The following is a 12,802-nucleotide window of genomic DNA, read 5'->3' as shown; positions in this document are numbered from 1 at the left end:
AGCCACCCGGGAGAGGTGGAATTCTGCAGGTAATTGAGATACTGTGGCTATTTTCTTACCCTGGGCTCTGGAATTTTGCCTATCAAGCCTCTGGGAAGAAGACAATTAAGGGGTGCTCTGATGGGGGTGGGGGGAACACCTGATGTACCTCACCTGCCTGACAGGCTCAGCTCCCAGGTGGTGCACTGAAATGGCACCTTCTGCAGGTGGGGATGGCCTTCTCCCCAAGGTCAGCTGCAGCCGGTGCTGGTGCCAGAAATGCCTCCGTCCGCTCCCGCCTCCCCCAGGAAACCAACACGTGAAGCTTTCTACCAACTCAGATTCTTTATTTCTTTATTTACTTAGAAGGAATGTATATGTTAGTCATGTATCAGGGAGACACATAAAGCGGGATTTAAAAACTGACTGCAGCCTCATGGCTCTGCCCACTCTGCTCTTGGAGTCACTGCTACAACCCCAAACCCAACAGAGTCTCTTCCAGGTGAGGGAAGGGAACAGCGTCAAGCAGTGACAATTTTTACAAGTGATTACTCAGGAATGCACAAAAGCCACAGTTCAGACAAATCAACTACAAAGATCGTTTTAAAAAAGAAGGGGTGGGGAGGGGGCCTGCTGATTAAAAACAGACTGGACAGGTGAGGCCACTCGAGGAGGGCTCCGCCTCCTGTGTGCGTGTGGCCCCGAGGGGCACGGGGTGGGGCCGTGCAGGGCCTGACGGGATTGTTTCCGCAGACACGGGGTCAGGGGCCTTGCTCTCTTCCCACAGCAGAACCCAAACGCTGCCAGGCTGCCGGACAGGAGCCGCAGTGCTCAGCGGGGCCCGTGTTCAGAAGCACAGGGGCGCCACCCTCCAGCCTCGAGGCAGGACTGACCCACGCGCCTTCAGCAGTCAGAGGGCGGGGCGGGCAGGCGCCTCCCCCCGGACAGCACTGCTCCCTGCCAGCTCCTCTGACCCCGGGTGTCCCATGGAGACGGCTTAGCGCACCCACAGAACCTGGGCTTTCGCCTTTGGTCTCTTCTGGGGAACAGCAGCCACAGGAAAAGTATGGATGTGGATGATTCCACTACTGAAGAGGTGGGACCGATGGGAGTCCCCTCGTCAGCAGCGTTTGGGCGAGGGAGGGTGAAAGGTCGTGTGAGGCTGCTGGCTCAGCATGTTCACAGGTACAGGCAGAGGGAGCTTCTAGAGCAAGCATGTCGAACTCGTGGCCCATGGGGCGCATGCCTCATAAACACGCGTTTGACATGCTTGCTCTAGGGAAGGGGGCTCTGGCCTGGGTGGCGGGCCTGTGCTTCTCGGGAGCATGTACACCCGCTGACACGGGCCCAGAGCCAGGCTCAGAGGCTGACGGCTCCGACCACAGGCTCCTCAGTGTGAGGGGTAGACCTGGGCTCCACCTCAGAACCTGCCCTTCCATGTACAGCTGCGGTCCGATGTCAGCCCTGAGACCCCGACAGGCAGGAGGGAGACCTCGGCTCCGGGACCTGCCCTCACGGCCTTCTGAAGCGCACTTGAAAAATTACGTACCTCTGAATCTACGTCTGTGCAATTAGTTACCTGCAGCAATGGCCAGTAAGACTCAACTCTTACGGGCTCCTTTCAAACACTCCTAGCTCACCTGCGGCTCCAGCGCTCCCCAGGGTGTCCGCTCGGGGAGACCCGCCAGGTGGGGGAGTGCTGTGGCCGCGTCACTGTCTGCCTTGTTCCTGCCGAGGCCCAGCAGGGGCTCTGCCCGCGCCCTCCCCCGCAGGCACGTCCTGGGAATGCTTCGGGAGGGGCAGCCGGGCTCGCCTGGGGTCTGTCACCCGCAGGGGCCTCGCCGCGCCTCCCTCCGCGTCTCTAAGAAGCTCTGCTCCTTCCGGGGCCGCAGGGCTCTCCTGCTCTCACCCTCGCCGAGGAAAGTGAGAAACCTGACCACAGGGAGGATCTCGAAGGGGCGAGGGGCTTGCAGAGTCCGCAAACGAGTCGACTGGAACCTAATCCAGACCTCAGGAGGCCAGGGTCGCACCCCAAGGGGCAGGACATGGAAACCCCCAAACGGAAGTGATGAGGAGCCGGGCTGCGGTGCTCGGGGGCGGCTTCCGGCTGGTGGGAAGGAGACACCCTTTTCTCTCCCGTCTCTACCTCTTTGCTCGGGAAAAGAGGGGGCCTGGTGAGACCGGGCCTGTATTCCCAAAGCAGGGCAAACAGGAACCCCGAGGTCTCCGTGTCACCAGTTGTGGTTCCGTTAAAAAAAGAGAAAAAGAAGAGGAGGCGGAGGAGAAATAATAAAAAAAAAAGACCCCTGACTAGCAGGAGGAACGCTGCCTGCCTCGCCCGCCCGTGGCCGGCCGCACTATAGGGGGCAGAGGTGGAAGTTCTTCTCCTCCTGGGGTTTGCTTATCCAGTTCCCGTAGCCCATGTCCTTGAGGCCTTTTTTGAAGTGGTTCTTGGCTATCTCGTATTCGCGGGCGGCTCTCTTGGCCTCGCCATAGGAGAGTTTAAGCAGATCCCTGCGGCCCCGGAAGGAGCAGAGCTTCTTAAATAGGAGGAAAATGTTCTTTTTGGAGACCCGGGACAGCTCATTCTGCGGCCTGGGGAGACAGAAACGTTTCTCAGCTGGACGGAAGCGGGGGCCCGGGGCCGCCTGGGGCTCGGAAGCCGGAGGCCGGCAGCGCGCCGCCCTCTCCTTACCCGTCCACCGTGCCCCTGGTGCCGTCCAGGATCTCCAGGTCGTAGCCGTCGGCCAGGCACCAGTTGACGCTCGTCTCCTTGGTCTTCCCGGACTGCCGTTTGGAGTCGTAGACGCTGACCCGGCCGACCTGGGAGAGAACGGACACCTCTCAGGAAAGGGTCCTGCAGAGACCAGGTCTCTCAGAGGCAAAGGGTGAGGGCTGGGACCTCGCCCCTCACTTATTAGGGTTCCACGTGGCTGAAACTCTCGGCACACTAGCCCCACTTTGATGGAAGTTAATTCCAGACTAAGAGGAGAGTAGGAGAGCTGTTGGCATTCAAAGGGAGAAAAGGGTAAGCTCTTGGGACACCAGCTAAGGACCCTCCCCCAGGCCACCCCGGATTGTTTGCTCAGCGAACAGATGGCTGGAAAGGAGAAAAGGCGAGGGAGAAGCGGATGGGGCTGTGGCACCTTGGGGTGGTTGACGACAAAGGGATGGCGCAGTCCGTTCTCAAATGCACTCCCGTCTCTCGTCAGACGACAGCAGATGGCACGAGTCAGATGCCCTTGGCTGAACAGGTAACCTGGGCGGGAGAAGGACGGACACGTTTGGGCTCCAGAAGTGACGGGAAAGGCTGTGGGCCATGGAGACTAAGAAAGGAAGACACTGCGGTTTTGCTGCTGAGTTTCAGGGACTCATCTGGAAGAGGCCTGCCTGGCAGGTCCCTCACCCAGGCTTGCTGCCTAAACCAGCCTCCCTCCATGACAGACGGACGCGCAGAACCAATCACTGACTCAAACACACTCTGAAAAGTGGAGACATCGTGCTAACTCCTGGCACCGGAGCAGGCGGTGTCTGAGATCCGGGCCCTTCCTTACCCAGTGTGACGGACTTGAGGTACACGGGCTGCAGGAAGTGGGTCAACAGCGCCCCTTGCAGGCCCAGCACGTTCCAGCGGAGGATTTTGTCGCTACAGGACATGGTGCGGAGCCTCTCCCCGAGCCGAATGCCGTCCCACGTGGGCACGATGTCACTGGACTCCACCGGGATCGTGCCTTCCCCTGCACGAGAGCTCGGTCAGACCCACAGCGGCCAAGGCGCGCTCCGCGAGGGCCTGTCCGTCCCCATGGCTGTAAGGGCAACGACTGGAGGCTGACCCCCACACTGTTCTTCCAGCCCAGCTCTCTGCCTCCTTCTGATCGCATCTTCCTGCGCCCATTCCCCCCCTCACCCCTGACCTCCCCTCCGCCTGCAAACAGGACCCTCCGCCCCTGCAATGAGCTCTGTGCCCCGGAGGAGCCCTGTGCGGAGGCGGCGGCCGCTCACCGTTCTCCACCTTGGTGCGCAGCTTGCCCTGCTTGGGGTTCTCGAAGACGGGGTAGTGCCGGTCTGTGCTCTCCACCGTGCGGTCGCTGCAGGACTTGTCGAAGAGCGCGCCATCCCCGCACGGGGCCGTGCTGCGGGGGGGGCGCTGTGAGCACTCGCCCGCCGTGCAGTGCTCCCCGCCCTTCCCGGCTCAGGAGCTGTCCCGTGAGGCGGGAGCCAGGACTTTGAGGGAAGCCTGTCCCGGGGGACGGGGTGGCGGGCAGAGTGTGTGGGAGACGTTCCGTCCCAGGTCTGCACAGAGCGGAGGGGCCGTGGGACCGGCTGTTGGGGACCAGGAGAGCCCCCGGCGACGGGCACAGACCTGATGTAGAGGTGGAAGGACACCGTCTTCTTGATCTGGAGCTTCTTCCCGCCCTTCGCGAGCTCAAAGATGCTGTCGTTGGCCGTCTGGGGGTTGTACTTCATCAGCTCGCTGTAGAGAAACCTGCCGGAGGGAGGGCGGGTGAGGAGACGGTGAGGAGACGGCTGGATCCTGGGAGCAGCTGCTTCTGTGATCCGACCTCCAGGAAGGAGGAGCCTCATCTGACCCTTCAGTGTCTGGGGCAGAAAGGCGCCGGGGGCCCCGGGGCCCGGCATTCCTCAGCCCGCCAGCCGGGCCAGCTCCCGCTCCGCTCGCAGGAGCAGCGGCTCCTCCGGCCGCCCCGGCGGTGGGAGGGGCTGAGGCGGCTGGCCGGCTGCGTGAGGTCCTCACACGCAGAGCCCAGGACCAGGCCGTCTGGCCTTTTCAAAAGGCGGAAGCAGAGCGGGCAGGCCGAGCCGTGGTGCCGCCGGCCGGCCCGCGGTGCCGGCGCAGCTCACCTGACGAAGCCGCGGCGGGAGATGATCTCGGCGTGGCAGTCGTTGACGGTCTCGCCCTTCAGGCTCAGGGAGTCTCCCTTCACACAGCGATTGCCTGGAAGGCACGGGGGACGGGCACTCACTCCCCGAGGACAGGACGACGACGAGGGGGCTGCTGTCCTCAGGGCCTCGCTTATCCCATCCCGACGCCCAGCTCCCTCCCCTGAGGATGGGCAGCCGCCCCCCTCCCCCCCTCCGCTCTGGATGATCCGGAGCCAAACTGAGACATAATCGTCTGTTCCATCTTAAACTCGCCCAGGGACTCCCGGAGGGCAGGACAAGGACACCCTTCAGGCACCGTGTGTGTGTGTGTGTGTGTGTGTGTGTGTGTGTGTGAGAGAGTGAGTGTGAGCGTGTGTGTGTGAGTATGAGCATGTGTGTGAGAGTGTGTGTGTGTGTGTGTGTGTGTGAGAGTGTGAGTGTGTGTGTGTGAGAGTGAGTGTGTGTGTGAGTGTGTGAGAGACAGTGTGTGTGTGTGTGTGTGACTGTGTGTGTGTGAGTGTGTGTATGAGAGAGTGTGTGTGAGTGTGAGTGTGTGTGTGTGTTGTGTCTGTGTGTGAGAGAGTGTGTGTGTGTGTGAGCATGTGTGTGTGTGTGTGACTGTGTGTGTGTGAGTGTGTGTATGAGAGAGTGTGTGTGTGAGTGTGTGTGTGAGTGTTGTGTCTGTGTGTGAGAGTGTGTGTGTGTGTGAGCATGTGTGTGTGTGAGAAACTGTGTGTGTGTGTGTGTGTGTGTGTGTGTGTGCCTCACCAACCTGTGCCCAGGCTGACCACGACTCCCAGGTCTTGGGTGTCTTTTTTCATGATGATGGCGGCCAGGATCTTGCGGCCCAGCAGGGAGGGCTGGAAGCTGTTGGTGAGCGCGTTGAAGCACCGGTGGCTCAGCATGGCTATCTGGTCGTGGAAGGTGCTGCCGGTGAGAGGGAGCTGCGGGGACCGGAGGCCGAGTCAGGGCCCAGGGCAGTGCGGCTGCCGCGCCTCCGAGGGGGCGGGAGACACGCTCCCTCGGCAGCGAGCCGTCCGGCCCCCTCGGGCCTGGTGCCCGTTCCCGTCTGGGAGGCTGACATGAAAGCCCAGGAGTAATCACACACTGGCACTGAGAGCTAACTCCACCCAAAGGAGCTGGCTGGACCCCCAAAGAAGATAGCACAAAAGTAGACGTCTTAACTGTCTTTGGCTGTGCGTCTGGGGACCTCGAGAGGAGGAGCAAAGTTCTTCTGAGAGTGGCCCCCGCCACTGGGGTTACCTCTGTGAAACCCATGCGCTCGGCCTTCTCGTCCTCCCCAATCAGGACGCGGAGCGCGGCGTCCGCTGCCTCCTGCTTGCCTTGTTTCTTGCTGTGCGCGCAGACGGCTGGGAACCAGCGACCCCCAACTTTTGCTTGGTAAACAAACCTTCGGATGAGAGGTGGGGGACAAAGACAACAGTTGAACGTGCGGGCAGTTGTAGGAAACGCAGGTTTTGCTTAAGATGCAGCCAACCTCAGGCCCCAGCCCGCCACTGCTCTCCGGCAGCAGTGCCTGGGCTCTGACGGTCCTGGGTCGCAGGCGGCTCTTGCTAGACTCAGATATAACCTATCACTTAGGCCAGAATGCCAAGTCCGTCTTGCACCAGGGAGCCAAACTTGCACGAGGAGCTGGTTTTCCATTCCTGGAAGCCTTGGGTGGCTATGAGGGATGGAGAGCCTCGTGGCCTGGGACTGGCTTCCTGTAAAGGGCCCGAGTAGAGCAGGGAGGCGGGCAGCAGTGCTGCTGGCCCTGGGGCCCGCCCTTCCTGTGGGGCCACACACACGGAGGGAAGAGTAGGATGACAAAATGGCTGGAGCGTCTATCGGATCAGAGTTCAAGGATCCTATCTTTCAAGCACCCTAATCTGCGGGTTGGGGACCCTGCTTTGGCCAATCCAATGGCACGTGGGAAAGGCTTCGGGATGGAGGCAGGGAAGCTCAGGCGCTAACGGGAGCCAAGCTTCTCGCTGTTCCGTGCTCATCCACGGCACTGAACGCCGTCACCCTGTTGTGCTGATGCCAGAGGGGCGTGCCGGGAGGAGGGCTGGAGTCCAGTGAAGGAGAGGGGGCGGGGCTGGCCATGTTGGGCCTCTGCCAGGGGGAGAATTTCACCACTGTTCATGTGTTTGCACATATATCACATATGTATCTATGATAAAATTTGTAAATTATGCAGTTAAGAATCCTTAGAGCCACACTGTCCAATATGGTAGATACTGGCCACAGGGAGCTGTTAACTTTGGCTAAAATTCAATACAATTAATGATTCAGTTCCTCAGTCACACCAGCCACATTCCAAATGCTCAGTAACCACATATGGCTGGTGGTTAGCCTTTTTAGCGAAGCGCTGGGGACAGAAGCTCCGTTGGAATGCGTTAAGTAAGTGAAGACAAAGACTACCAATAATTGAGAGGTTTGGCCAGGAGGGGAGCAGAGAGAGGATGTGGGCTCAAGGCGGGGCGCCTAAGTCGGGCATAGTCATGTCCACAGGCTGGCAGAGGCACCCAGCCTGGTGCCGAGGGAGGGAGGGAGGAGGGATGCTTCCCGCAGGGGGTGCAGACAGACGCACAGATGCAGGGAGAGGGGCAAAGCCGATGGTGAGGTGAAGTATTTGTCCTATGACTATTGCTATTTTCTCAACCAAGTGTGAATTAAGATCACCAATTTAGAGTGAGGAAGAGGGATTTTGGTGGAAATGTGAAGGAAGAGGCAAAGGTCTGAAGTGGTTTTCTCGAGCAGGAAAGAAAACTCAGTGGGACAGCGCAGCAGGAAAAAGGCTGGAAGAGAACGGGGGTGGAGGCAAGTGGCAGCCCCGCCCTTAGCACCTTCCAACGGCTTCCCACTGCTTGGATGGCAAAAGCACAAAGCCTCCATCGAGGCCCTGTGGCTCCCCCGGGCCAGGCCCTGTGCTGTCTCCTCCGCCTGGAGCCCCCACTTCTCTCTCAATCTCCCTCCCCTCTCAGCGAAGCCCTCCCCCCTCTCCTGACCCCGTCAGGTCCTGCACGGAGATTCTCCTGCACATGCCACTCGCGTCCTTTGTCAGACACATGGAACATGAGAGCTCACGTTACTTCACGTGACTACTGATTACTACCTGGCTCCTGCACTAACAGATAAGATGTATCCACAAATAATGGCTGGATGACTAAGGGAGGGAGATCAGGTGGCTCCTGCCCTGGGTTATGGGACAGAAGACAGTGCTTAGCCTGCCCTAGAGGGTAACTGGAGCTGGAAAGACGAGGAAGGGATTTGGGATGGAAACAGTGAACATAACAAACAGAACTCAAGGATGGGGAGCGATGTCACTGACTGAGACAGAAAGGCCAAGGGCAGAGAGGGAGCAAAAATCAAGGAGTGCTGCTTCTGAGATGTCTGTCCAGAAGTGACATGCAAGCAGCTGGACCGAGGCGGCTGGAGCTCTGAAAGGTCTCCAGCATTTCGATGTTAAAAGTCGTAGGCCACAGCCGGTTTGGCTCAGTGGGTAGAGCGTCGGCCTGTGGGTTTGGTTCCAGTCAAGGTACATGACTTGATCCCCAGCCCAGTTGATGTGTCTCTCACATTGATGTTTCTGTCTCTCCCCATCCCTTCCACTCTCTCTAAAAGTCAATGGAAAACTATCCTCGAGTGAGGATAAAAACTAACAAACAAAAAAGGTAAAAAATTAATGAAGTTTGCCAAGAAGGATAGAAAGGAAAAAAAGAGGACTCAGCATGGTTCACAGTAAGGAGGAAGTAATGTGTGTTATTGTACCAGATGTTTAATAAATGTAGCTTCTAAATTAGCATTTCCCCTCGGTGCAACCTTCTGAGACACCCCAGGGGCCACTGCCCAGCGTGCACCGAGTCCCCACAATCCCTCGCATCCACCTCCAGCAAGCCCCATGCTGTGCTTACGTGACTGCGAACAGTCAGGGCGCTTTTCGTATCTGTAATGTAGTTCACAGTGAGTTCTCAGGTTGAGTGGATGACTGATCTGAAGGCCTAGAAAGGACTGTGTGGAAAGTTTTACAGAAGAGGAAGAGGAAATGGACTAACCCTGATGCAGATGAGGAAGTTAAAGAATGAGGGGAGTGTGAGGGGTATGAACGGGAGCCCGCCCCTCTCCTCTCTGAGGCGGTGACACATGCTAAGTGGCCCGAGCTGAGGAGAGGACCTTTCCTGGCCCCCTCAAGGCTGACTGTTCTATAGCGGGGTGCACGCTGGTCAAAGTACTAGGTTTGTCTTTTTCAAATCCACACCCAAGGATATTTTTTTCCATTGATTTTTAAAGAGAATGGAAGGAGGGAGAGAGAAACATCCAAGTGAGAGATACATCGATTGGTTTTTCTCGTTTGATCTATTAATATGATAAATTATGATAAATATCTGAATATAGAATAACCTTTGCAATGCACTGACGTGCCATTTTTCACATTTTAGAATGGCAAAGATAAAAATGTTGATAATGCCATATTGGTCATGGTGTAGAGGAAAAGCCATTTTTATATATGGGGTGGGGCAAAAATAGGTTTGGAAATTATTCATATGGAAATAATATAATAAAATAATAATATAAGAAGAAACTGTACTCACAGCTATAAACCTACTTTTGCCCACTCTGTATTGTTAGTGTAAGCATAAACTAGTATAATTCTCACTGGAGGAAAGTTTGGCAATATTTGCCAAAATTTTGTATGTACATAAACATGTTATTCATTGCAGCATCGTTTATAATAGCAAAATTTTGGAAACAATCCAAGTAGTCATCAATAAGGGCTGGTCAAACAAAGCATGATAAACCTGCGACATTGGAATACTGTATTTTGTACCTATTTACAAAGAATACAAAGTAACATGGAAACTCTTCAAGGTAATACAATTATAAAAAGGAAGCTGGAGATCAATACTCCTTGTATTTATATAAGGATACTATGGAAGGATACATAATAACAAAGTCATTACATGTGGATGTGCTGGGTGGCTGTATGTGTGTGTAGGTGAGAGTTGGGCCAAAGGGAGAATGGGTGAGAATGAGCTTTATATTTTTATTTAAATTTTTTAAAATTTGGATAGTCTATTACCTATTAAAAAAAACTTAAAAAAAAGTCCATGACCCATGTTTGCCCAGAAATTCCTGAAAATGTGTACCACAAACATGTTTGCACATGTAAGCAGACATACAATAGGACAGTTACTGCAGGAGTGCTTTTAACAGTAAGATCAAAACCAACCTAATGTCACTGGAAATTGGTTAAATAAATTTTGTAAGAGCAGGTGCTTTGACAGTAGCAACATACTCTTTCTTAAATTAGGTCAACTGCATGGGTATCTGTTTTAGAAAAGACCATTCATATCTCTGGTTTATTAACAGCGTCTATTCAATGAAATATTATGAAGCTGTGCAGGAGTCAGATCTATCCACGCTGGTTTGTAATGATCTCTAAGACACACTGGTAAGAAAAGGAATCAAGGCATGGTACAGAAGATAAGTTATATACTTATTTTTAAAACAAAGAAAAACATGCTAATATATGCATGGAAATTTCTAGAGGGACCCAATCAGTTGGTAATAGTGTATGGCAGTGGTCGGCAAACTCTTGACTCAACCGAGCCAAATATCAACAGTACGACGATTGAAATTTCTTCTGAGAGCCAAATGTTTTAAACTTTAATTCTTCTAACGCCACTTCTTCAAAATAGACTCGCCCAGGCCGTGGTATTTTGTGGAAGAGCCACACTCAAGGGACCAAAGAGCCGCATGTGGCTCACGAGCCTCAGTTTGCCGACCACTGGTGTATGGGGAGTGTGGGGAGGGAACTAGAAGCCCGAGTTAGAAATAAGAGCTTTCGTTGCATACTTTTTTAATCAGCTTGAGTGATTTTCTTCAGCTTGAGTGATTTTCTTGAAAATTAAAATTAGTTAAAAAAATTAAAAAGCAAATACAGATTATTATTTTCATACTCATTAGCAAAGTGACTATACTCTCAAGATAGCTGATCGCCTAGGGCAGGGGTGGGGAACCTTTTTCTGCCAAGGGCCATTTGGATGTTTGTAACAGCGGGCCATACAAAATTATCAACTTAAAAATTATGTTGCTATGAAAAAAGCTCCTAGGTTTATTAAATTTCGAGTTCCACCCGTAACAGTTGCCTTGGTAGGGCCAAACCAGATGGTCCAGCCCATGGGCCGCATGCTCCCCACCGCCGTTTGAGGGGGTCACAGAGACACGGCTGGACTTGTTTCCTACAACTCGCTCTCCCTGCTCTCCCTCACGGCTGGTGCGCATCCTTTCTCCCTGGGTTACAGGGGACCCCCCAATGGGTGACAGAGCCCCCCTTGACACCCACCGCAGTCGGCACAGGAACACTCACTTGGGCTCGTGAGGAGGTCCGGACTGGTCGACCAGCTTGAACTCGGCAGCGAAGCCGTGGGAGCGGGCGTACTCCAACAGGCCGCCCACCGGGTTGGTGTTCAGGTATCGGACGAGCTCGCCGACCTTCCGAACCTTGTTGGGCATCATAGACTCCAAGTTCTCAAGTGATTCTGTGCTGGCGTCTCCGGACTGGAAGAGAATCAGCCAAGGAAACAGTGAAGGAAACCGAGCGACACCTGGGCGATCCTAAGCCGTCCTGCGGCTGAACGTGACCGGCATCTGGAGTCGGGAATGACCTCACCTGGTTATCAGACGACGCCGAGTTGCTGGCCTCCTCGTGCAGGGCCTTCATGGCTTCCTCGGCAGCCATCTGCTTGGCCGCTTTCTTGCTGGGGGCACTCACGGTGGGGAAGGTATGGTTTCCCATGGCGACACAGTACTGGAACCTGGCAGGAGACGAGCAGGTTAAATGCTTTGTGGGAAGGGGCTCACCTAGCCTCTGTCAGGCGGTCGTCCTTCAGGACTTCATTTCCGTGCAGCAGTCACTTCTGCCTTGCAGAGCGGTGCCTTTCTCCCTCCTCCTGCCCTGTCTCTCTGAGCCTGGCCACCCCTGCTCCACATTTAGGCATCAGCCTAGTGTCACTGCCTCCTCCTCTTGAGCACGTAAGTCTGCAGAGCCTTAGAGCAGGGCTTGTCAGGTGTGCCCAGGTCTTGTACGGTTTGTCCCACCAGCAAGACGCGCACCTCCCTAGTGCTCGGTCCCTGCCGCACCCTTTCAATTCCTAGTCCCAGATTCTCTGCTCCACAAGCAGCAACCATGCCCTCATGGCCCCCCATCTTCCACACTGAGAACTGGCAGGAGTGACTGCTCTGTGAAATATAGCTGCCATTGCGGAGGAGGCAAGGAAGAATGGCATCTCTCTCCTTTTTTGAGAAAAGCTCAGCAGAGAGACAGGACACAAGAGATGTACTTGGGGTCATGGGCAGGGCCTTCTCTGGACAGGAGGCGGAACTCGCAGGAGCTCCCCAGCTTGTGCACACACTCCAGCAGCGTGCTGACGGGGTTCTTCCCGGATAAGAATGACGCTGCTGAAGGGGTGGTGGGCTCGGACTCCGCCGTCTGCAGGAAACGAGAGAAGAAACAGCACAGACAGTGAGACAACACCGGCTAGTCCATCCCCGCAGAGGGCACGGGGAGGGAGAATTTCTTTTGGTCACTACACGTTCAGGGCTGGCTTCCAAAGGAAGAGGCTGTGGGGATTCTTCAAACATCACAGGAAAGGGTGAGCTAAAGGTTCTGGGGCTCTTAAAAAAGTTTTTTTTTTTTTTTTTTTTAAATTGATTTCAGAGGTGGGGGGAGGGAGGGAAAGAGAAACATCAATGATGGGAGAGAATCATTATCAGCTGCCTCCTGCAAGCTCCCTACTGGGGATCCAGCCCACAACCCAGGCATGTGCCCTGACCGGAAATCGAACTGTGACCTCATAGGTCGATGCTCAACCCCTGAGTCTCTGGGGCCTGGCGAGTCTCCTGTCTTATCTTCGAGAGGAGATTGGACTGGTAACCT

The 12,802-nt window shown here is 55.1% G+C and overlaps 1 protein-coding gene across 7 annotated transcripts in view; it reads right to left on the bottom strand.

Annotated features, from left to right (window-relative positions):
* Window positions 1–309: 309 nt before the first annotated feature.
* The window catches only part of ADAR (adenosine deaminase RNA specific), a 36,639-nt gene continuing 24,146 nt past the window's right edge, over window positions 310–12,802 (bottom strand). For 5 of the 7 annotated variants that reach the window (XM_045583345.1, XM_045583343.1, XM_036441657.2 and 2 more), the window contains 12 exons: window positions 12,207–12,355; window positions 11,537–11,681; window positions 11,234–11,424; window positions 6,046–6,271; window positions 5,633–5,804; window positions 4,840–4,933; window positions 4,343–4,465; window positions 3,982–4,112; window positions 3,534–3,716; window positions 3,126–3,238; window positions 2,675–2,802; window positions 310–2,574 (listed from right to left, as the gene is read on the bottom strand). In XM_045583345.1, coding sequence (XP_045439301.1) covers window positions 2,337–2,574; window positions 2,675–2,802; window positions 3,126–3,238; window positions 3,534–3,716; window positions 3,982–4,112; window positions 4,343–4,465; window positions 4,840–4,933; window positions 5,633–5,804; window positions 6,046–6,271; window positions 11,234–11,424; window positions 11,537–11,681; window positions 12,207–12,355 — 1,893 coding nt within the window. In that variant the 3' untranslated portion in view covers window positions 310–2,336. The remainder of the gene's footprint in view (window positions 2,575–2,674; window positions 2,803–3,125; window positions 3,239–3,533; window positions 3,717–3,981; window positions 4,113–4,342; window positions 4,466–4,839; window positions 4,934–5,632; window positions 5,805–6,045; window positions 6,272–11,233; window positions 11,425–11,536; window positions 11,682–12,206; window positions 12,356–12,802) is intronic. The other 2 variants (XM_036441658.2, XM_045583344.1) reach the window with 2 other exon arrangements.

The sequence above is a fragment of the Pipistrellus kuhlii genome, unplaced genomic scaffold (assembly GCF_014108245.1).
Source record: "Pipistrellus kuhlii isolate mPipKuh1 unplaced genomic scaffold, mPipKuh1.p scaffold_m20_p_18, whole genome shotgun sequence".
Taxonomy (NCBI): domain Eukaryota; kingdom Metazoa; phylum Chordata; class Mammalia; order Chiroptera; family Vespertilionidae; genus Pipistrellus; species Pipistrellus kuhlii.
The sequence above is the reverse complement of the archived record's forward strand: the minus strand, read 5'-3'. Positions and strand labels throughout refer to the sequence as shown.